This window comes from Epinephelus lanceolatus, chromosome 19, assembly GCF_041903045.1.
Source record: "Epinephelus lanceolatus isolate andai-2023 chromosome 19, ASM4190304v1, whole genome shotgun sequence".
NCBI classification, from domain to species: domain Eukaryota; kingdom Metazoa; phylum Chordata; class Actinopteri; order Perciformes; family Serranidae; genus Epinephelus; species Epinephelus lanceolatus.
This window is the reverse complement of record NC_135752.1, coordinates 37788809-37814379: the sequence shown is the minus strand read 5'-3', so window position 1 is coordinate 37814379 and position 25571 is coordinate 37788809. Positions and strand designations below refer to the sequence as shown.

The 25571-nt window shown below is 42.2% G+C and overlaps 1 protein-coding gene across 2 annotated transcripts in view; it reads left to right on the top strand.

Annotated features, from left to right (window-relative positions):
• The window catches only part of adamts6 (ADAM metallopeptidase with thrombospondin type 1 motif, 6), a 108785-nt gene that overhangs the window by 39577 nt on the left and 43637 nt on the right, over positions 1-25571 (top strand). Inside the window, exons 11-14 of one of the 2 annotated variants that reach the window (XM_078162076.1) lie at positions 2195-2274; positions 9433-9536; positions 14563-14708; positions 17791-17854. In XM_078162076.1, the coding sequence (XP_078018202.1) occupies positions 2195-2274; positions 9433-9536; positions 14563-14708; positions 17791-17854 (394 nt within the window). Of the gene's footprint in view, positions 1-2132; positions 2275-9428; positions 9537-14562; positions 14709-17790; positions 17855-25571 lie in introns of both variants that reach the window. The other variant, XM_033646222.2, reaches the window with a different exon arrangement.

Here is a 25571-nt window from a genome sequence, read left to right as displayed (position 1 = left end):
TACCGTTCCTGTTATATGGCGGCTTGGAGGGTAAGGAGTTCCCGGACTATTGTCTCCCAACGAATGTTTTCAGTTTCTGTTCTTCTTCATTGAGTTAGCTGCTAACTGCTGCCTGCTGCTTTTTAAATCTCCCGGTGGCGTCGTCAAAACATCATACCTATCCAGTTCTGCTGGCTCACAGTTTTTAGACAAATGTTGATTTGGTGCTGTTATTACCTCCGCAGCTGGCTTAAAGACGAGACAGCTCTGTCCCCTCATTCTGTGTTCGTACCTTTTAAACAGAATGGCGGAATAACGGCGTAACATTCCCGACTTGCACAGGCAGTGCAGAAGGGGTTTTTGATTCATAGTCTCAGCCAAGATTGTCTCCACACCGTTCTCAACATGGAGGTGGCTTAGCCGGTGGCTAGGAAGTAAAAATGCTAACAGTATGAACAGTTCTAACAATGGCAACAGTGCTGACAGAGCTCAACGTATCCTCATGTAACAGTCCGTATAATATCCTACAAAAATGCACACACAGCGGTTCGTATGATGTCCTATGAATTTGCGCCCAGCAACTGACATCACATACTTAACGTGAAGTTATGTATTTAACATAAAGTTAGAGGGGTTAGGTTAAGGCAGGTAAAATTAATATATAGAATTTATTTCTTTTTTTTGTTAAGTACACAGCAAAGGGCTGCAGGTGAAAATCAAACCTGTGCTACTGCAGAGGACTCAGCCTATAATGGGGCACACAGTTCTACCACGTGAGCTAGCGGTCGCCTCAAATTCATGTGTATAAAAAGATGCATGGTTGGGCATCTTTGGGTTTTGGCAAGTAAAGATACTGTGATTAACCTTAGGAAAAGAAACATGGTGAGGATGAACCTTAAATGACCCAAACACCAGCCTCCTGGGGGAAGTCTTGTGTTGTGTGACCCATCCACCAGCCTAACGTTCCTCCTCCCAGGTGACGGCTTCCCCTCTCCTGTTATGGCATCAGCTACCAAAACAACAAACAGAGAAGCTTGGATATTAAAACACATCTCTGCTCAGGACAGCATTACTCCTCTTTATCTTTCCGACAGATAGTTGTTTGCTGCTTTATTAATTCTCTAAACGTCACGTACAGCTCATTTAAGTTCCAATCTTTTCTCTGCTGTATTCCAGGCCCGAGCTGCAGTCTGCTAAATCACAAAGCCCTGCTCTGCATTATTGTCACCAGGCCCTCTTTTCCTTTCGAGGGATGGGAGGCATTCCTCTGCATGTTGCAGCTGCCACATCTGGAAAGAACACAGTGTAATAGTAAATAGTCGTATTGGTATTTTGCCTTGAGAGAATCCTCTGACTCAGGGAGAAGCGAGCATCAAAACGAAATGCATCTCTGTTTGTTTATTGGCGCTTGTCTGTGGTATGATTTTAGTTTCTTACACAAGGTCAAAAGAATAATAGAAAATTTTATTCCATGAGCATCTGCCCTCATAGCTGGGGCAAGGAAAGCATCCACAAGCTCAGCATATCAACCCAGAGTAAACACCAACAAAAGACACTCTTGTATTGTTATTTTTAAGAGTACAAAACAGCTGCATGTATTTTTTTTTTGTTTTTTTTTTTTGTTGCAAGTTCTTTGTTAGCGCACATATTTCTATCTGACAAAACAGACTAAACATAATCCTCGGCCTGGACATATGACCTAGTGCTCACTCCAGATTCTCTTCTTCCTTTCCTTGCTCTGTTATTTTATTAGCTCTTCTTTGGACTCAGTATAAGCAGTGACACAGAGAGCAGTGGAGCACGGAGCCATATAATCAGAGAGGACCACTCTTTTAATACAGGCAGCTTGGCCCTCTTTGCCTCCTGGTAAAACGTCTCTGCGTGAGCCTCAACACTGGCTTTGATGAGGAGGTGTTGATGTGTGATATCAGCATTAACTACATGTCATTTGAGATCTCTGACAAGCTTCCTACAACGGTAGTTTGGTGGTAAAATTAAATGAGTCAACCAGCACCGGCCAAGGTCTTAAAGAGAAGACAAGGGGGGAGGCTTTAATCATCTGATCTTGGCGTTTCAAAGTCTGCCATCAGCCAAGTGCAGAAAGGTTTCTTTGTGTAAGAAACAATCCTATTGTAGGTTTGTTTTTTTGACAGCTCAGGTCGGGGGACGTGTCTGGACAATGAACCTCTGAAACGAGACTTCCTGTACCCAACAGTGGCCCCGGGGCAGGTGTACGATGCAGACGAGCAGTGTCGCTTCCAGTATGGAACCTCCTCACGCCAGTGCAAGTATGGGGTAAGAAACCAGCATCTCTCATCCTGTCCTCTTCTCACTGTCCCACACAGATCCCTGTTAGGTCTTTTAACTGCAGTCGTACATTTTCACAGCAGCATCACACACAAAGGACTGGACTTTACTTCGAAAAGAGAGTGGATAGTAGAGGTGTAAACAAATACATTTTTTGGATCTTAACAGATCCGAATAGAATCCAAGTTATTGCAGCAATATTCCAAACACACAGACATCATGAACACACTGCTGCAGTCGGCTGAACTCCCTCTTTATGGTGGTGTCAGTATCTTTAATGTCCATTGAGAATCTGTTAAAATCACAAATCATTAGACATTAGATTAATCATTTTGCCAAACGCTTTCTGTAGATTTATTTTATTTCTTCATCTTTGTGATATGTGATAGTAAAATTGAATAAATTTGGGTTTGGGGTTGTTGGACGTTTAAGATGTCACCTTAGCTTTTAGGAATTTCATTAAAAACATTTTATAGACTGATAATAAGATTCAAGTTGAATTAGATAATTTGTTTTGCTCTAACATATCATAATGAAGTAAATGTTGATTGCACACTAACGTCATCAATTTTGATAGAAGCACAATACCCACTCTCTGGTCCCTCCGAACGTTAACACCATTAGCTCTGTCAGCACTCTCAGGAACAGTGGCTGTAAAATAATGACACCACCTGTTTTTTGATTGGTTCCCTATAACGCAGGATTTATACCTAGTGTCACAGCATTGTGTCCCTGGCCAGAAAGTTACGTAATCACTCTTTCCTTGTCGAGCATTAAGGCTTTGAAAGTTGCCACGGTGCTTGCTTGTGCATCTTTGATTTTGTGTAACTTGGCACCCACTGTGCGTGCTGTACGGAAGTCTATATGATTCTTCATTGAGACACCACAGGGACAGCGAAATGGCCTTAAATTCTTGGAAAGAGTTAGCCACCACCACACTGTGGAAAGAAGGGCCTTTTTGCAGGGCGTGGAAGAACACGAAAGATCGCTGTTGAAGTTAAAAAAGGGTCTGGGGTAACAAAGCAGTATAGAATAACTTTGACAAATGCAATGTTTGGCCTTCTTTTCTGGTAACATTCTTCCGGTAACGCTTGTTGACGTCTTGCTTATCCACAGAATACTTTGTTTGTACACCGCCTCGGGGTTTCGGAACATATTACAATGACCGACACGCTGAGCATAAACAACTCTGTGCATGCTTGTAGCTTGAGCACCATCTACAGTAGCCCAGACCATGGTGTCTTGCACAAGTATAAACGAACCGTCAGCCTCCTTTTCACTATGCAAGTCTGTCTCCTCTTGGCCACAGTCTCCTGGGGAAATGAATATTCAGTTTATAGGAAGTGTGTCAATGATTGTGTAGCCAAAACAGGAAGAGGGTAGCGCATTTGTTTTACCTGGTGGCTGTTGGTAGCTTTTCCCAGTTACCAAACTGCATCAGCGTAAGTTCTTTGCAGTTGTTATCCCCGGTAAAGGAAATGGCAGATGGCGGAACAACCAAACTAACTGTGGAAAATGCAGTGTGTCCTGCATTGCTGGTAGTTGCTAGGCTAACAGAAAGCGGTTCGGTTGTCTTTGTCACAGTGGCGCCAACAATACTTGGAAATGCTAGGAGGGTAAAAGCTGAAAAAGTTGCATTTTTTTTTGTACACATTTCAGCAACAAGGCAATTTGCTCTCCAGAAGACGTCAAAAACATCAAGACAAACTGCGAAGGAAAATTACATTTAAATGCAATTCAAAAACTGCCATCGGAGATCCAAGTGAACAGAAAATAGAAACAAGCTGAAAAAGAATAAGACAGGTATAAAATACAAGAATAAAATATAATTTTGAAATATAATTTCATAGGGTGAGGCTAATTGTAAGGCATTTTGTATATGTTGTCCAAATGCACAATAACTGAAGTGAACGAAACACCAAGCGCCTTTTTAATCTCTGTTAAAGTTCTGTTTTCCACATGTTTCATAAGAGGTGTTGATGTACAGTTACAGCCTGTTCAGTCCTTAATGGGATGATAACAGTTTTCTTCAAGTTCATATTTCCTAGTTGAGATTAAAGAGAGGGGAAACATGTGAGGGACATAATTGTTTTATGATTGTCTGACGACCTGCGCTGGTTTAGAGGTTTCTTTCCACACGTTGCCTTATTCTTCTTTTAATCTATAAACGTCCCGGACAAAGAGATGAAGGATTTAATTCAACACTCCCCTCGTCTGTGATGATAATGAGTCCCCCCTCCCCCCCCCCCCCGCATCAGTAATGAGAAAACCTCAGTACATTAAGTGACACAGGCAGTGAAAGACATGGAACAACCGCGCAGTAAAATGAGCGGTTGAAAGAATCCTCAAAGATTTAATGAACAATAACGTGATATTGTTTTGCATTACGTAAATATCTGAAAAAACAGACGGAGATTAGCTGAGATCACGGAGTTATTTCATTTCATTGAAAGACAGCAGATTATAACAGGCTCCAAAATCAAGCCCTGTTATTTTGGCTCCTAAGCTCATAATTGTGGTTTCAGATCAGCATGAAAGACACACATTTATGAGCGGATTGGATTCCAGCACGGATTCAACAGAGCTGCACTGTAGATTGGAGTCTCTCATCTGACAATCAGATCTATTTCATATGGCCATCTGTGAAAGAGATGCCCTTGCGACGACCACAGAAATGGATGAAAGGTCTAATGAGTGGAAGAGTCTGGTTTCTGGAGCCCAAGCTGTTGAACTTTTCCACATTTGGATGACTTTTGTTGTATTTTCTTATCATCTCGTTCTGCAACAGAACAGTCATGGGAAACAGGGGAGACATTTAGCCAGAGCATATCAAAGTTTATCTCCAACATTACAATAAATTATGTCATATTGTAGTTTTAATATTTCACTAGTAAAACATGTTTGGCTCAGCCTGTAAGATAACACGATGATTTGTGTTTTCAACCACAGAAAACTCTAAAATTCTGGCCACAAATCTGCACCACATTCATTAATCTTCGGGACAGGATGGAAATTTACCACCACACATGACCTACTGTGTCCTGTTCAACTGGGTTAAACTGGGAACAGCAAAGTAGAGCAGTGGTTCCTAACCAGGGAAGCTGGAGCCTACAAAGGGCTGCAAGATGATTAGGTTTATTTACACTCTTCTGTTTTATATGTTTTTGGTTCTTTCTTGTGAAATGCTAGACAGTTAAAAGTAGTTTTGGGCAGCTTGTGATACTTAAAGGGGACCTATTATGCTCATTTTCAGGTTCATACCTGTATTTTGGGCTTTACTAAAACATGTTTTTGTGCTTTAATGATCAAAAAATTCAAAAGTATTCAGCCTTTCCCTGAAACACTCTGTTTTAGCGCCTTTCTTTTCAAGACCCCCTCCCAAAAAAGATCAGTCTGCGCTGATGGGTTAGCGTTTCTTCTGTATCTTGGCATCTCCGCATTGTCATTGCAGCGTAATAATAATTGTAACAGAGTTTAACAACGCTTTCTTTTGTGAGAAATCACCACCTTCTAAACCAAAATCTTCACTGCTCCAGTAAGAATATGATCCAAAATGGGCAAAAAATTAACAACATCGACAACCATTACTACATGTTACTCTGGCATTAGCATGTAGCTACATGTAGCAGTGTATTTGCAGCTAGGGAATGACTGTGTGTAGCAGCAAAAAATAAACAATAAAGGCTTACATGTTGTTGTAGGAATATGATCGGAAATCAGGGAGAAATTAACAAACGCAACAGCCATTATTCCATGTTTCTCTGATGTTAGCATGTAGCTACATGTAGCAGTGTATTTGCAGCCAGGGAATGACTGTATATAACAGCCCTTTCTCCCGTTAAAAATCAGCAATAAAGACATACATGTTTTAGCAGCAATACGCCTCGAAATCAGGGAGAAATTAACAACATTTGCAACCATTACTACATGTTTCTCTGATGTTAGCATGTAGCTACATGTAGCGGTTTATTTGCAGCTAGGGAATGACTGCATATAACAGCCCTTTCTCCCGTTAAAAATCAACAATAAAGACATACAGTACATGTTCTAGCAGGAATACGCTTCGAAATCAGGGAGAAATTAACAACATCGGCAACCATTACTACATGTATCTCTGGCGTTAGCATGTAGCTACATGTAGCGTTTTTTTTGCAGCCAGGGAATGACTGTGTATAACAGTAGTTTCTCCTGTTAAAATCAACAATTAAGACTGACATGTTCCAAAGAAATCTGATCCAAAATCAGGGAGAAATTAACATCAGCAGCTAAGTTTACGTTTCCTTGACTTTAGCATGTAGCACCATGTAGCCTTCTAGGCTACGCAATGTAAACACTTGCAGTCGCGTGCCTGGAGCAGATGAATGTATAAATGTAACCACTGGAGTCAAGTTGATATGAAGTTGATATGCAGAGGCCCAGACCATAGATATCTTTGGAGGCGATCTCCGTTTATTCCTGACAACTGACAGCAAGAGCTAAAAACAAAATCCTCCGTCAATTACGACCATATAAACTCAAGCCCCTCTACAATGGAGTACAACAGCAGAAGGGCAGAGATAAGGTGGGAGACACCCCCTTTATAGGTGGGGTACCCCAAAGGTGAATGCAGGGGTACAAAAACTGGGTATCAAACGTTCCACATATTGACTATGGAGGCCTAAACATGTCAGGTATTAACAACTGATACAAATTTTTAATTTAATTGACCCTGTTACAAAAAGAAATCTGTAACAAGCTAATGTTAGCTTGTAGCCGAAGTACAAAAAATATACCTCATTTTTTTAAACTTTGCCAATGTTTAACATGAACATCTGACACTGTTGTATTACATGTATATGACAGAAAATGAGGAAAAGCACAAGAGGTCCCCTTTAAGGCTACTTTCTTATTGGTGTTTAGTGCTAATAAGCTAATGTTAGCATGCTAGCACGCTAAACTGGAATGGAGAATATGGTAAATGTCATACCTGCTGTAGTGGCTTTTCGTCTTTTCTCAACTCACTTATATAAATAACCACAAATTAATGATGACAGAAGCTGCTTTACACGTTGAGTCGGCTCGACAGCAGCGCCAACTGACAACCATGCTGCTCTGCCGTTTTCATCTATTTTTTCCAACTGAACATTTCACAATAAAGGATTCACTTCCTCTATTCCAGCTGACAGAGGTGGGCTCACCTTGGACAGGGCGCCAGACTATCACAGATAATGATAATAACTTGCTTTTATGTGTGTTCTTTCCTCTCTTGTGATGGCTGATCAAAAGCAGATCAAGCACTGCTCAGTATTTTAATATTATCTTTGAACACCCAACCTCAGATATTAACACAGCTCAAAGCAGCCTCGTGCCTCAAGGTAAAGACGGTCTCAAAAATGTCACTGGCATGCCTTTAAACTCTTAGTTTTTATAATTTTACCTCTTCAGTTTATAATTTTGTTGTATCTCTACAGTAAAGGCTGATTAAGATTGAAAAACAATTACATCAATTTATGTGAGGGGAACTTTTTATATATGATGTTGGGCTAGAATCTGGATACTCTTTTGATTATTGGGTGGGTTAGGGGCTGTGATTGGGCTCTTTGATGCAACATTGGATCAAATCAAGTCAATCTAATCCAATCAAAGACAGGAAAATAAACTAAATGAGAACAAACCAAATTATATATTGCTTCGTATTCAGAGGTCGTCACCAACAGAGGTCGTGAACCACTGCTTTATAGCAATACAACAGCAATATTTCACTGCATATGACCAATGACACCTTCAGGGAGTTCAGCCAAACTCAAAACTTTGAAAGAACTGCGGGGGTCTCAGAGGCTTTAAATCACAGCATGAGACTGTGTCAGAGGTGGGAAAAGTGACACAGACGTCAGGAGAGGAAGTTAAGGGTGATTTATAGCAATAATTTGGTTTCAGTGACTCCTTCCTTCTCCTCGGTTAGTTTGGGCTCAAAGCTACCAACACATACAGGCGGGACATGTGACACTGGAGGCTGAAGGTATGAAAAACAAACAACCTTTGATGACTATATTTGCGAGGGCCTTTACTGAGCGCCCCTTCCCTTTTTTTATCGCCAGCTTGTTCCCTCGTAGCGTAAATCCATCAGGCCCACATCCATGTTCGTTAAAGCCCGGGCCGCTGACCTTTTAGCAGGGCCCAGATAGTGAATGGAGCAGCGGGGCGGCTTATTGAAACCAGCTGGCAGAGGGGAGCCGCTGCAACCAGAGAGTGGCAGTTTGCCGCTTTATTTAATCTGGATAGGCTCAGGGAGCTGCAGGGCCGTGGCATATTTACTGACCCCGGGGGTCAGAATCTATGCGCGGGATCATAACTCTTTTTCATGGGCCTGCTCTTCTGCCGTACACAATTGTCCTGTAAAAGGCCTTTGAAGTGGAGACTCAGGGGCGACCCAGTTCGCTTTAACGGGAAATCTAATGCAAGGTTGTGCAGAGCTGTCCTTGTAACATGTGTTCACTTTATGGTTTTATTTATTTGGGGGCAACTTAGTGCTGTCTGCCCACTATCTCCCCCTCACACACACTCCCTTCCTTCAGTAATCTAAATGGATTCTCCTCATGCTCCAGACTCGAGGAGCGAGGAGAAGAAATGATGTTTATTCAGACCACTCAGTAATACTAAAGATATTTGTTAGGCCTACAAGTCGTCTTTATCTAAGACTTGGGAGGCCTATTGCTCACTCTTGATTTCCCCTAAGAAGCAGAAATTGGATTTCTTGAACTGATGTCACGGTCCCTTGTGGTCCTGAGGTGAACGTGAGCAAACGTTAGTCATGGTGTTGATCCAGCTGACTCTTCATTTCTCATAAGAGAGCATTAACAGCACCCGGTGACCCTTGGCGTGTTGCTCAAGATGCTCTGTGATCCAAAGCATATGGGCTCTTAAAGTTAGATGCCTCTCAGCAGCCTTAATGTGGTCTCATCAACTCCGCTCATCCTCTGATTTGATCTGGAATCATGCAGATTTATAGATGATTTTTCCATTTGGAGCGGAGAAGAAAAACACTAAGAGGAAAACCACCAAAGGCGACTGATAAATCATCCTCACCCCTATTCAACGACCCCCCCCTCCAAGTCTGCTGAATTGATTTATTCTGACCAACTTGCTTTTGCCTTCTTTCCTAGGAAGTGTGTAGAGAGCTCTGGTGCCTTAGCAAAAGCAACCGCTGTGTAACCAACAGTATCCCTGCTGCAGAGGGGACTCTGTGCCAGACGGGCAGCATCGAGAAAGGGGTAAGTCATCTAATGTTTCTCACACATTTAAAGGTTCACCTAAATAACCACCAAAAACAGATTTTCTCACTTAATCTTAGAGGTATCTAAAGATAAGCGAGGTTTAAAAATATCCTCTGAGTATTCTGCCACCCTCACCCCCTCACCTATATTGTCAGAAATAAATAAATTAGACCTCGACCACATCCAGACACACACCTCTGACCCATGACATCTCTGCTAGCTACTACGTCCCTCAAGCTAACAGTCTGCTTTTACACGATGAACAGTTAGCCAGTTGCCGTGAATCAGATTTGCGTGGAGACGTGTCTGTACACGTCACCAAGCTCAAGATGAGTCATCAAGAAAAGTTTAAAGAGGGGATTCTGATATTAAAATTCTTAAATCTTTTATGCGCTACATTCAGGGCATTAATACAGCAGAAAACCATTATTTGCTATTTAAGATATAGGCTAGTGGATAAATGGCGTCCTCAGCAGAGAAGGAAGTCATGCTACCTCTGTGTGTGTTGTAATCCGAGCTTTTCTGTCTGGCCATGTGTGCATGTAGTTCCTGTGTGTATCGTACTGGCTAGCTAATCGCTGATGCTCTGCACTGCATCCATACTGCGGTTACCACTGACAAATGCAATGGCATCATCGCAGAAGAGTAGCACCCACTTTCCAGTTCCTCATGGTTAGCATCTTTAGCTCTGTCAGCACAGTTGTCGTTGTTAGGGCCTGTGCCATTAACATTAGCCAGGTAGCTAACAAAATGCTACATCAACAGAGGATTGACTGCACGACCAACCTCAAGCTTACAAAGCAAACAGTGATAACAGTAGACAGTAGCCTAGCTAAAGAAGCGGCAGCGACGTCACCTGCGCCTTTCTGAAAAGTTCAGAGATTTTCAATTTAAAGCGCTTGGAGCGGCCTCAACAACAAACAACAACAAACAAACAAAAAAAAAGTGCTATATGGACACAGGCCCTTAGCACTGTTCAGGCTGTTACCAAGCTGCTAGCCGCCGGCTTGGCCACCTCCATGTTGAGAACTGTGTGTATACTCTGAATCATAGATTTGCCCTGAATGTCTCATAGAGGACATATATTTTGGGTGTAACAAGAGATAACAAATGACACAGGGGCACTGGCTTAGAACTTGGAAATTGTTTTTTTATTTCACTGTGTCCTCAAAAGTATTTTCTTTGTTGTGTATTTCTAGAAACAAAATCTATTAGTATTTGGTCAGCCCTGTTAGCCAACTAAGCTAACTGGCTAGTTGGATCCATAAGGTGTTACATGGCTAATGTGATAGCTGTCTGCATTTTGGACTCTCCAGCTCACGTTAGCCCCTTCAAGACGGTTGTAACTGTCTACGGTGTGAATGTATGTGCCAGTGTTAGCGAAAGTTAAACTCGATACGAAAGCTACAGCATGTGTGATTTACTTAGCCTCCGTTAGCCTGTTAAAAATAAAAGGTTTATCCCAGTTTTTCCAAAATTATTTCCTCTGAATAATCCTAATTAATAATTTTTACAAGAGAAACCATCCCCATTAGATACCCTGAGACTTTGTTTCCGGGAAGACATGTTGCTGATGTATCAATGCAATGAGGACCACAAATGAAATTCCATTCACCTCCATTATATTTTGGTCGAGGTAGAAATCTCAAAAATAAAATGTCAACAAAACTATCTGCATGACTCCAGTAAAGGTACATGAGAAAATTATTTTTTTCCTTTAACAGTTGCAGCCTTAATCAGTTCTGAACCTGGTTGTGTGAAATGAGCCCTTCACTACCTCCTCTGTGTGCTGCAGTTAGCCTCAGCAGCTAGTGATACCTCACTGCCTCGACCTGCATCTATTCCTCTCTGGGAAGGCGTAGCATTCCCTGAGTGTGCACTCATGCAATACACACACACACACACACACACACACACACACACACACACACACGCAAGCAGGCCAGGCTTTAGGTCATCAGCCCTCTGTTGATGCCAGCCAGGTTAGGGGAGACAGTTTTAACACGGATTACGGCAGCCATTGTCACCGGATGGTCCGAGGTCTAAAAGGGAAGAATAGGAGAGTGTCACGAGCTGTCACCCGTGATTACCATTAGCTCAGTGGAGCCTTTGAGGACCGGGGCCCATGGACAGGGTCCTGGACAACACAGGGGGCCCCAGGTTGAGCCAGGGGGGCTTTGGAACAGCTTTTGGAGCAGCTTTAGGAGAGCCAGTGGCATACCCTGTCTGCCCCTGCCGGGGGACAGCTTCAAAGGAATATGAATGTCAGCCATTTCTCACCCAGCGTGTAATGGAGGGAGGCCCTTCCAACAGGAGCAGGGAGAGAGGCTGGGGGAGAGGACAGAGGGAGGCGGGAGAGGGACAGAAACTGACCAACAGAGGGGAGTTTTTTCTGCGTCGACTCACAGATATAGACTCCAAGGTTACTGTGGAAAGCAGACTTCATCTCTCTCCCCCCTGAGTCTCTGACATTCAGTCTCCCTTCTCCCCACCTCTCTCTCCTCTCTCCCCCTCTGCTAATCTTGTTTGGACAGCGTCTCAGGACGTGAATGAGTAAGTCAGAGAAGGAGGACAGTGGCCCAACGTAGCCCTCACCTTGACTGTCCCAGTCTCTCTGGGTTCTTAACCCACTGACACAGTTGGAGAGACAAAGGGCTGTCTCTGATCCCCTCTTCCCTCTGCAGCTTAGCACGAGGCTTAAAACACTCCTGAAACACAGCACGGTGATTTCCGCCTCTCACCCGCCTCTGAAAGCGTCTCACAGCACACTGGGAACATTAAACAAGAAAACACAAACATGCAAATGTGAAGAAGAAGCTGTTGTGTTGATTAAGCTTTGATAAGATAATGGTTTCAGTTAAGACTGTGTTTCAAAGAGAACACATTTGGTGAGACTGACAGACTAAGAAAATGCACACATTAAACTAACAGTACAACATTTTTGGAATTTCTTTTATTTGCTTCCTCTATTGCTTTATTAACATCCAAGCTCAGCTGACCACTCGAACAAAATTGCTTCCCTCCCTGCCTTAGATATTAACTAACATCATAATTATCTCTGTCAGCGAGGTTATGCCTCATCGTAGCTATGTCGATTTTTTTATACAGTCTATGGTCTCCACATCGTCTTTGAATTTAGTATTCCAAACATATTAGCCCTAAGCATCTAACCAACATGACCATGTGTCACTTTAATGTTAACAAGTTGTACATATACAGAGCTGGAATAAAGACATGGTTAGCCTAGCTTAGCATAATGACTGGAAGCAGGGGGAAACAGCTAGCTAGGCTCTGTCCACAGTTTAAAATCATGCTTGAAAATCTTCCTCACATGATGTATCTTATCTGTTCAGCCTGCACATGAGCAGAAATATAAAGACAACAACTCACCCATACGCCCAGCACTTAAGCACACTGTCTCCTAAGGGCATAGGTTTTGTTTCTTGAAAGAAACAGAAAGAAATTTTGAGCATCTTTTAATTAACACTTAATTTCTGCATTTTGGAAAATTTTTAATTGACCAATTTGGGCCTCTTCTGCATCAACTTATGGTGGAAATGTTGTGGTACTTCTTGATCCAATTATGCACTTGATCTTCTTTCCATTTCATCGCAAATAGCAACTGTCGTGTTTGAAGTTGTCACCACACTGGAAGCAATTTTTGCATCTATAGATCACGTAATAGCAGTTTTTTTTAAATGAAAGTCCTCTGCTACTTTCAGGTTTTTATTGGGATCAACAAATGAAGGTGCTCTTAAAATTCCCCCCACAATCTACGCCTGTGGCATCTCCAGCTAGCGCAGGTTGCTAAATTTTGTTGGTAAGCTCAGGTTTTGGTTTTGTCCCCTGTTCGATGATGACGATGGTATCAAACCTGGCAACCTCACTGTGAGGAAGAATTTAGGATACATCACAGTGTCACTGTTGTTTCCTTAAGAAATAGTCAAAGCACTTAACTTCCCCCTAAAACCACACATTGTTCCTACATTTCTGTCTACATGTGCATTAAACAAATAAGAATCAACATGTTAATAAGTCATCTGTGGTGTTTTGATTTCGAACACTTTTGCCTCGTGTTAAGCCAAGCTACGCAATGACTGTGTCATTACCAACCTACTTAAAAACAGCTACAAGTGTCAAATAAGGAACAATGCACCACCTGTAACAGCAGCACAAAAGGAGAAGAATCATAAAGTCAGTGAAGTGACTCAGTAATGTCCATAAAACAGCAATATTTACCTAAAGTTTGCTAATTTTAGCCACCATGAGCTAGTGGTCGCACCAGACTAAGAAAGGCTGCAGCAGAAACTTCTCTGAGTGTACTGAACTGAGTAAATGTGCATTTAATTGCTTATAAATTTAACATTTCATTCGTAAGAGGACAGTTGTGTTCTTATTCTCGCTCTAATGACAGACGTTAAATCAATATCAGTCCTCTCCTTTCACTCTGGGAAAAGCAAACACATATCCCCCAAAATGTCAGTCTATTCTTTTAATGATAAAACAAATGGAAACTGAATTAGGTCACCTGAACAAAAACGCAGGGAAGAAAAATAATAATGTAGGATAAGACGAGGAGGAAACCAGGACAGCAATAACAAAACGTAAAATGTCAGGTGAGGAGAGGAGAAATAACAGGACTAATGCGGAAATTAAATTATAGGGTAAGTGATCGTGGGATCACAAGTAGTGTGCGTGAGGTGTTTGTGTGAGTGTGTGTGTGTTTAAAGCGAGACAGAGGGAGAGTGAACGTGTTATTGAAGGAAAACTTCATCACTCAGCTTCTGTATAGTCTACTTTTCACTGTACACAGATGCACATGAATTTATTGTGAGCTCAAAACTGTTTAAAAACTGTAAAGCTGACACTAAAATATTCTGTGTTGTATTAATGGTATTGTGAGTCTAAACTGATGACTCTGAAACAATCGTTAATGTGTCGCAGTGTTTCTGTTGTACAGAAATAATCAGAGTCCTCCTCTGTTTCTCTCTCCCGTCTGTGTTTCTGCTCCTCCCCGGGCCAGTGGTGCTACCAGGGGGAGTGCGTGGCGTTCGGCACCTGGCCTCAGAGCGTGGATGGAGGCTGGGGGCCCTGGTCGACGTGGGGGGAGTGCAGCAGGACCTGTGGGGGCGGTGTGTCCTCCTCCATGAGGCACTGTGACAGCCCAGCGTAAGTAGGCAAAGTAAGCCACAGCAAGCTGAACACACACATCCAGGTCCTGCCTACAGGTGTGTGTTTGTGTGTGTGTGCACATGTGGATGCTGTGTTGATATATGTTACACTCAAGTGGGAGTAGAGATGATTAGTCTGTAGCAAATTAGTCGTCTTCGAGTCTCCATAGCTCTTCATTTAAAGCTCAAAGTGATGACTTTTTCGTTCAAATAATAGATTATAATTTTTGCTAGCGTTTTGTGATCGGCAAAACTGTAAAACCAAACAGGAAGTGATGATTTTATTGTTTATATTGAACCAAAATTATTTTAAAAAGCCATCTTGTTATCATTCAGCGTGTTTCCAGATCACATAGAGCTTTAAAGATCTCATCAGATGGGATCAATACTTCTTAAATGTCATGTTTTCCTGTTGAAACAGCTCAGTAAGTGGTCAACCATAAGTATAAACAGATGGACTATGGAGCAAAAAGAGGCACTTGATAGAACGGGTATTGATAATGTATTGATGGGAGTTTTCAGTGCAGCATGAGGTCACCACAGAGGAAGCATTATTTCTCTGGAAGTGGTGACCATTTCATGAGGTCTTCAGAGTGAGACTGCTGTACCTTTTGTAAGAAGAAACACCACACTCTTCCTTAAAACACACACTTACTCAGCTTTAGTACTCTCAAGAGTTTTCCTGCTACAACCAGTGTCTCTAACATCACATAGGCTTTTAAAGGGCCAATTTGAAGCCTGGATTTCCTGCTCACCATCATCTTTATTAGTTATTTAAACCATTTAAAATCTAAATCTGAGGAAAGAGAAAAGCCTGGATGGATCTGAGGTGGGGGGCTGTGTCTGCGATTTTTGTTGCTACCTTTTTATAAAGTCCCGACCTCACCTGTGCGCTTTGTCCAGGAACGTTTTGAAGGTAGAAAACAAGAAAACACATTTAATGTAGTATTTCCCAGTATTATTTTAAGGTAAATTGAAATTATTATTCGTGTTAAGTATTTTTTTCTACAGTACCATTCATGTCAGCACACTTGTTTTTCAAATTTATATGTGTTCTGTTGCGGGCTGGTGCCAGAGCTGTCAGCCTCGCAGTCCACCATCGGACAGAGACACATGTATATTGGGGTGGAGCAAGCTTAAGGACGCAGACCCTACGCATGTGGCCAACGCCGTTGTGAGCATTTATACTTGTGCGGTGTTGTGTCTGTGTCACTCTGCAGTTACGCCTCCAAAACACTAGTCGGTGGCGGAGGTTTCTGTGAAGTGCTGTAAAGTTTAGTTGATTCAAAACACATGTTAAACACACATTAAACACACATTAAACACACACAAAACATGGCTTAATAGAGACAATTTCAAACACAAGTACACAAATCAGCTTCACTATAACTCGCAGCATTCACAGACAAACACTTGTCTTTATCTGGACACATTTTCCCCACAAATACAACATGCTAACGTTATTAGCACAAGCCTATGGCATTTTACATTGTATAAATTAGCCTAGCAGCTAGCGGACTTTTCCTCTTCTCATATAAAACCAAGGACAACAGCAACATTTAACAAAGGTAACGTTCCAAAATTCAGCTCCATTACAGCTCACAAGGTTCACTGACAAAACAACTGTCTTATACTAAACACGTTTTCCAAACAAATACACCATGCTAACGTTATTAGCACAAGCCTTTGGCATTTTACATTGTATAAATTAGCTTAGTGGCTGGTGGACTTTTCCTCTTCTCATGTAAAACCAGGGACAACAGCAACATTTAACAAAGGTAACGTTACAAAATTCGGCTCCATTTACAACTCACAAGGTTCACCAACAAAACAACTGTCTTATACTAAACATGTTTTCCAAACAAATATAACAATAATAAATATATAATCAACGCAGAAGTATATATTCTGCCTTATGTTGAATACTCAGAAATTCTCGCTAATCTTGTACAGATCCTGATATTTCTCACGTACACAAATTCCTTATACTGTGTGATTTGACTCATTACATACTCAATTTTCCGCCATACCTATTATGAACATTATGTTCGCATGTGATTTCAGACAGAGCCAGAGTTCAGCTGTAGCAACAAGCAGGAAGATTGTGTTGTTTCTTCTAGTCCCGCTGTAACAAGACGCCAGAAGAGGGTTCATTCAAGGTTGTCCTGGACAGCACTATCTTCTAATGTAACTAAGCACAGAAGTATGTCCTCATGCTGTTTGAGATGGACTGATGTAGCATGTGCAATCAGTTAAGACACAGCTCATTCTCTTCTGTAGATTACAGTGCTGTGCAGTTTTTGTTTTAAGGCCTCTCGTGTGTCCTCACGAGACAAATCACCGTCCAGCGCATCTTTGTCTTTGGCAAGTAGACGTTTGTCCTTCTTCCATCGTTGCATTCCTTTGTTTTGGAAGCTGGATATTACGTCAGACACGTCAGGGGAAGACACAGGAGAGAGCCAGGGTGAAGCAGAGGGAAGGAGGGGGAAAAAAGAGGGGGGAAGAGGAGAAGGCACCGGCATAATGTGGAACACCTGTGTAAGGTGATCGCTGCCACTCAGGCATCAGTGCAAAGAGGAGGGAGGCAGAGAAAACACAGCCTCTAACGCATTCATTACACGGCCTCTCTCGCAGTTTTTTCGCAAATGAAGTGAAGGAAAGGGAGGCTAATGAAGGTGAGAAGAAGGACAGACATGATAAGAGAAGAAAAACAAACCCTCTCACAGATGTAGTAGATGTAGTAGATGTAGTGAATCACTCTGAGGTTACAGACCTCAGTCTCTCTCCCAAATCTAAATGTCATGTCACACTTAAGAGCTCCTAGAGCAGCTTGGATTTCATGAATGAATCATTGGCACACACACTCAGCAAAGCAGCAAATGCAGACACACAAACACACTTTGTCTTCTGGCAGAGACTTTTTCGAGGCCTGTTTCATGACCTGCATTCACCAAAATGTGCTCACTTACATCACCGAAGATGATGTCGTGAAAGAATTTGTGATTTATGGTGCTTGATGTGTTGAAGATGTCCTCTCACTCTTCTGTTCCACACTCATTCAACTGTCCTGTGTCTCTCAGCCCGTCTGGAGGAGGGAAGTACTGTCTCGGGGAGAGGAAGCGTTACAGATCTTGTAACACCGACGTGAGTTTCTTCATTTCTTCGCCTCCCTGTTTGACTCTGTCTGCTTGGTATTTAGAGTAAAGTATACAAGTGATTTGGAAACTAAACTGTCGTCTTGATGGATGCTCTGCTCTGGTTTGTAAGGAGACTCAGATAGTTGAGGCATTCTGACCTGGGATGGATTTGGCCTGTCACAGCATGACTGCTGAGCCTCCACGTTTCCCTCCTGCAGAACATGTTATCTTAGGACAGGCTTTATAAGGAGCATGTTAGCGAGCAGCGCTACACCGCCTCTAAGCTTTCTGACATGTTTTCTTCCTGGAACGCAGGACAGTCGATGATAAAAACACACAGGCGGTGATTCAATATTCCCCCGGTAACGTTTGTGTTCATTTGTCTCTTTGTCACTTAACAGTTCACATATTGTTTGTGACATTTCACTTGAGTGGACGATGATGACAGTTTCAGAGTGGATTTCATGAAAACCAATTCACAGAGCTTTTTTTTTTTTTTCAATTTTTTTTTTTTTGAGGTCTGGAGCAAAGCTTTAAACAAATATTTAACATGGCTGCAAGTCGAGATCTCTGTTCAACTATTTCTAGGTGGGCTTTTTTTTCAAGAGGTGAAAATTGAAATAGTTAGGGCCCTGGTGGACATTTAACCACAAGTCTTAAAAATAACAGCTGAGAGCAAGCACTGAGTGTTTTCCTTGGAAAACAAACAACATCCCCAACCGCTATTTCATCACACTGACCACACCTTGTCCAAGAAAATGTGTGTGTGTGTGTGTGTGTGTGTGTGTGTGTGTGTGAGCACCAGAAGATACAATGACAAATACTCACAAACTTACATGCATAAATTGATGTCTATATCCCGGCTATTTTTACATTGATCAGATATTATTTGTTAATGGTGCCTCCTTCCCTTCCTGTTGCTACTACTGTGCGTCCTGTGGGAGGTTACTTTATATTAGAAGGCTGTTTCCATTAGCATAATGCTTCATGCAAGAGCTATTGAAATAGGAATAATCTCTTTGAATGAGTGCAAGCCCATTAGACTTGTATTAAAGGGACACTCTGGTAATTTAGTATTAAACTTCTACAAAGACAGATTAAAAGGGGCTGTGGCTCAAAAGGTAGAGCCACAAATTGGTGACACAAAATGATGGCTGTTCCATTGGTGTGTGTGAATGGTTACTGAGTAGCAGGTTGCACCTTGTATGGTAGCCTCGACCACCAGTGTGTGAATGGGTGAATGTGACATGTAGTGTTTAAGGACTTTGTGCGGTCAGTGACTAAAAAAAGCGCTTCACAAGTGCAGTCTATTACCGTTTAAAAATATCAAGGCTGCATTCAAAACAAATCTAGCTTTGCAGTGAAAACGCCACTTCATTTGGATGTGGGTTGCGCGTAGGGGTGTAAAGATCCATTGATCTTCATCGATGTATCACTTCAATGATCAACGATCCAGTATTATCGATAGCCTGGAAATCCAGACCCAAATCTAGAAAGATTTAGGGCCTGCCTATGAGTAATGCAAATGGCCCAACTCGAGGGCGGCACCAATTATGCATTTGTAAATATCACTGCACGCAACTGGATAACACCACGACCAATCAGAACAATACACGGGGTGACGTATCCAGAGCTTAGCTACCAGTGGAGCTAACTGGTAGATTAGACTCTTGCTGTATCCGGTTGGCAAAACAGCAAAAACGTCCTTCTTGCAAAGGAAAGACTCGAGCGCCGTCTTCTGTTCCTCTTCTGTTCAAGCCAAGTCTAACTCGTTCATTGTAGCGGCCAAAGCCGTTTCAAACAACTGGTGTTCATCCGTAGCCATCTTGCAATGTTTACTGACTGATTCTGGACTTCGTCGTCGCAGCGCTGTCGTCATCTGTTTAGCTCGCCTCTGGCCCGCCTATATCAGATACACCGATGTGATTGGTGCAGCTCGGCTCCAACGGCATGGGTAATGAGTAATCATTACTGATTGCCAGAGTGACTCGCTGAACAAATTCAAATTGTGCTCTCATGAAAACTCTGGATTTCCAGGGTATATTATCGATGCACAGTGGAAAAAATGGACCCATAACGTTAGGATGTTCTCTAGGGTATGCCTTTATTTTGAAATACTGTGTCATCATCAAACAGCGACAGACAGAAAATGGCAAGCAGCCAAGAAAAAGATGATGAGGATAACATTAATTACTCGTGACTAAATCAGCAGGGTGGAAATATTTTTGACTTCAGAGACAAGACAGGTAAATATTTCGGGTTGATCGGGTGTAGTCAGCAGATATCCGAGCTCAGACTTCCTCTTCCGTGTTCAGGTCATTTCGGCTAATCTCTGCAAGCAAACGTCTGCATATGAATGCAGCTAATATAAATCTATCCCTTTGTGACAATACAATAGCCGATAGTTTCCTACATTGCACTTTGGCCAGTGCGTTCGGCCTCTCCATACGGAATGTTCACCTGCACTCACATGTGATTGGTCAATATTGCTCGGACTACAAACAGAAACCAGAGTACTTACGATACCAAAACCTTGTCCCCTCGCCTAGATTCTGCACCAAGCAGACTCTGTTTATAGAGATTAGGAGAAACGCAACCAGACATCATGCTACAGTGAACAACCATGTAGCGGGTGATTAGACTAAAAGACGCCGCAGTCCATAATACAATCTCTCTCTGTTTGTTAAATATTATAGTGAGCTGTACTGACAGCTCAAAAGAGAGCGCTGGTTTTGTTTGTGCATGCGCATGTGTCTTTTGTGGCTGAAAGATACCACAGCAATGATAATTAAAAGGACTTCTACAGATCTTGTAAAAATCTGAATCAGAGTAAGTTTTAGTGCCAAGTAAGTTTTCACTTACACGGAATTTGCTTTGGTTTTTGGTGCAAAGATAAACCGTACAATAAACATATTCAGAGAAAATAAAAATAAGGGAAAGTAATAAAAGTTACAATAAAAATATGACAAAGAAAGTTTAAAAAAGTACTGAATACTCAGTCACTGAGATGGGGAGACTGGCTTTCTCTCCACCCTCCACTCCTGCAAAAGTGGGTCATTTAAGTCAGTGGTTCCCAACTAATCCAAAACGGGGTCAGGGGTCTGTCCTGAATGAACCGCAAGTGACTCGCAAACGTGTCAAGACTGTAAAAAACATACTTTATTTTTAAGTGCAGTGAATTTCCAGCACCAAGCTTTTATTTTGAAGTGCCCTTTCTTGCTGTAGAGTGAGTGACTAATGGACAGCTGCTTAAGAGACAATAAACTAGCTCGACGACATGGCCAAACGCAAGTATGACGCTGAATATATTAAACTATCTTGGCCGTGAGCTAATGAGGACAGGTCTGGACCCCGTGGCTGGACCAGTTGGGAGCTAGCATCTCTGTGAGGCTAATGTGAGCATGCTAACGTGCTCACAACGAGAGACATGCTGATGTTTCAGCTTCATCATGCTAACATTTGCTAAATAGCACCAAACACAAAGTGCATCTGAGGTTGATGGGGACGTCATTAATCTCAGGTATTTGCTCATAAACAAATTATGAGACGAATTCAATAAAATACGCCCCAGATGACGGCGTTAATTGGAGAATCATGAGACCATTAAAGATGTTACAAATCATCCTGAGGGGGAACATAAAGGTGTATGCCAAATTTTCATGATACTCCGCCCTTTTGTGGAGACATTTCACCCAAAACAAATACATGATAATGTCGCTGTGATGGTAGAAGAAAAGTCAAAGGATCATTAAAGTCACTGGGATTCATCATCTGAGGACCATGAACATCTGTACCAAATTTCATGCCAGTGCATCCAGCAGTCTTTTCATAGTTCTTCATTTCTAGACCAAAGTGTTGGACCAACTAACATCCCTAGAGTCATGCTGTTTGCACTGGAAAACTGACTTTGACATAAAGAAATCAAGGTTCTGAGTTTCCCTTTAACCCTAGAGACTTTTAATAACCTATTAATCATAAAGAACATTTTCTGGTTGCTTACATGTGAAAACTTATTTCCTCTCTTTGGGGTTTGGACTGGTGTTGGACGGAGATCTGGGGTGACATTTGTGATTATTAACAGTTTTCTGGCATTTTAAAGCCAAAATGATTCATTGAATAATCAAAACATAACCAACATGTTAATCGATAATCCAAATAATCCCGCGGTGCAGCCCGTCTGATGTGACCTTTGAAGTCTTTCCTCCTTCAAACACGTGTCGGCACATGTAAATCTCATTTGGCCCCATGTTGTCATTTCAATGCACACTTGTAATAATATTATTCTGTCTCTTCTGACTCAATCTGCATGTTTGATGTGCGAGTTTAAAGCTGCCATATTGGCAAAACACTCAAGTGGTAATGAAAGTGGCTCGGCCTTCCCCGACGTGGAACACTTTCAGCATGTGAAATACGGCCTTGACCCGAGAGCTTTTATTTGTCCCGGGGGAAAGTGTTTTGGGGTTTCTAAGGACCTTTTCACACCAATAAAGTGTTTCTTTCCAGTTTTTTTTCTTTTTAAAACCTCCTCTTACTGGAGCAACATCCACTCATGAAAACAAAACAAAAACCCTCCAAATGCAAAACACACTGCTCTCAATTAGGAGTTCCAAGAAACAAGTCTGTTTTAGTGTCCGAAAATATAATGTGACATCTTATGCAGACTTTATCCAGTTGTTAATAATGATGCTGTCTATACAAATAAAAACTTCCCGGAATAAAGAAATAGTCGCTGTAGATAATTCACAAATGGTAACAACATGCAAGGCTGCAGCTCAGCATCTTAAAGAGAAAGTTCTATTTTTCATCCTGGACCCTGTTTGCACATGTTGTTGCTTCTAAGTCACCAATGGGAACCACAGCTTTTAATTTGGTCCAGTATTGAGCTGTGAAACAGGCTGCAAAGTAACATTATCAGGCAATTGTGCATCATCTAAAAGTGTTTGTTTTTGCCACTGACAGGCTCAGATTGTTATTCTTAAGCCTGATTTATGGTCCTGCGGCGTACCTACGTCGTTGCCATGACGCCGTAGTGAACCCTTCGAAGTTCTCCGTCACTCCATTTCGTCGCGGTGCAATTCACTGCCAGAGCGGTAGGGGGTTGCGTTCCTTTCCTGAATGGTTATCGTCGTCTCTAGTTGATACTTTGTTTAGCTTCCCGCTTTTCCGGTCACAGTGAACAATGGCGACCGAGAGAGAGAGAATCTTGCTGGAGTTGGAGTTGTTGGATGTCGAAGAAAGTATGTTAATACTGCAACATCTACATCGCAACAGAAGATGTTTAAAGATGGCGGGGATGGCGCAATCTGGAAATACAGAAACGGAAATGCGTTGCTATCAAGCAAACCAATCACAGCCCTCTCGGTCTGCGCTGGGTCTGCGTCGCCTCGACGTGTAGTTCCATTTTTTGGGAGGTGCACGTCAGGCTACGCCGGGGGCTACGGCGAGTCTCCTGCGTAGCCACATACCCTACGACGTAGGTACGTCATTGATTTAACGCAGGACCATAAATCAGGCTTAAGTGTCTGACAGCATTATGAAAGGATCCCTACAGAGATAGAGCTTTGTGTCAAAGAGTCAGATCCTTTTTGTTTAACCAGAAACAGCCCTGAAATCACCGTCACCAAACCCACCAGACTCCATTTAAAAAAACAGTCATGTTAGTGTGTATAGAGGCAGCATGTTGTCACATCTAACTGGGTGTGTTAAGGGTTAATGTCAACCAAACCAGAGCTGGTGATTGTTGGAACAGTGGAAAGACGAACCAAGATGGGTTTTGTGAATTTATTCACAATTTATTTTGTTTCTGTCGACTTTGAATGAAGTGTGTTTTACGATGATAAAATTGCTGTTTATTTAAATGGAGTCTGGTGGGTTTGGTGATGGTGATTTCGGAGCAGTTTTGGGTTAAACAAAAAGGTCTATAGATGGGTCTCAATTCAGAGGCTGCAGTCTTCAAAGGGCGTGGCCTTTGCGGTCGACGTCGGCCACATCCTTTAAAGACTGCATCATCCAAACCGAACGTCTCCAAAATGAACGGCCCGGCCTGCTGAGGATTTCCTGGTTGCATCACCAGTTGTTCTCGCCCCATTGGTGTGCCTATTACCTAGCAACCAGCTGCGCTTGACGAAAGAGGGAATAAGCTAGCAAGTTAGTTAGCCCTAAATCATGGACCCAGAGATTGTTATTATACATATACAGTACAGGCCAAAAGTTTGGACACACCTTCTCATTCAATGCGTTTTCTTTATTTTCATGACTATTTACATTGTAGATTCTCACTGAAGGCATCAAAACTATGAATGAACACATGTGGAGTTATGTACTTAACAAAAAAAGGTGAAATAACTGAAAACATGTTTTATATTCTAGTTTCTTCAAAATAGCCACCCTTTGCTCTGATTACTGCTTTGCACACTCTTGGCATTCTCTCCATGAGCTTCAAGAGGTAGTCACCTGAAATGGTTTTCCAACAGTCTTGAAGGAGTTCCCAGAGGTGTTTAGCACTTGTTGGCCCCTTTGCCTTCACTCTGCGGTCCAGCTCACCCCAAACCATCTCGATTGGGTTCAGGTCCGGTGACTGTGGAGGCCAGGTCATCTGCTGCAGCACTACATCACTCTCCTTCTTGGTCAAATAGCCCTTACACAGCCTGGAGGTGTGTTTGGGGTCATTGTCCTGTTGAAAAATAAATGATGGTCCAACTAAACGCAAACCGGATGGGATGGCATGTCGCTGCAGGATGCTGTGGTAGCCATGCTGGTTCAGTATGCCTTCAATTTTGAATAAATCCCCAACAGTGTCACCAGCAAAACACCCCCACACCATCACACCTCCTCCTCCATGCTTCACAGTGGGAACCAGGCATGTGGAATCCATCCGTTCACCTTTTCTGCGTCTCACAAAGACACGGCAGTTGGAACCAAAGATCTCAAATTTGGACTCATCAGACCAAAGCACAGATTTCCACTGGTCTAATGTCCATTCCTTGTGTTTCTTGGCCCAAACAAATCTCTTCTGCTTGTTGCCTCTCCTTAGCAGTGGTTTCCTAGCAGCTATTTGACCATGAAGGCCTGATTAGCGCAGTCTCCTCTTAACAGTTGTTCTAGAGATGGGTCTGCTGCTAGAACTCTGTGTGGCATTCATCTGGTCTCTGATCTGAGCTGCTGTTAACTTGCGATTTCTGAGGCTGGTGACTCGGATGAACTTATCCTCAGAAGCAGAGGTGACTCTTGGTCTTCCTTTCCTGGGTCGGTCCTCATGTGTGCCAGTTTTGTTGTAGCGCTTGATGGTTTTTGCGACTCCACTTGGGGACACATTTAAAGTTTTTGCAATTTTCCGGACTGACTGATCTTCATTTCTTAAAGTAATGATGGCCACTCGTTTTTCTTTAGTTAGCTGATTGGTTCTTGCCATAATATGAATTTTAACAGCTGTCCAATAGGGCTGTTGGCTGTGTATTAACCTGACTTCTGCACAACACAACTGATGGTCCCAACCCCATTGATAAAGCAAGAAATTCCACTAATTAACCCTGATAAGGCACACCTGTGAAGTGGAAACCATTTCAGGTGACTACCTCTTGAAGCTCATGGAGAGAATGCCAAGAGTGTGCAAAGCAGTAATCAGAGCAAAGGGTGGCTATTTTGAAGAAACTAGAATATAAAACATGTTTTCAGTTATTTCACCTTTTTTTGTTAAGTACATAACTCCACATGTGTTCATTCAT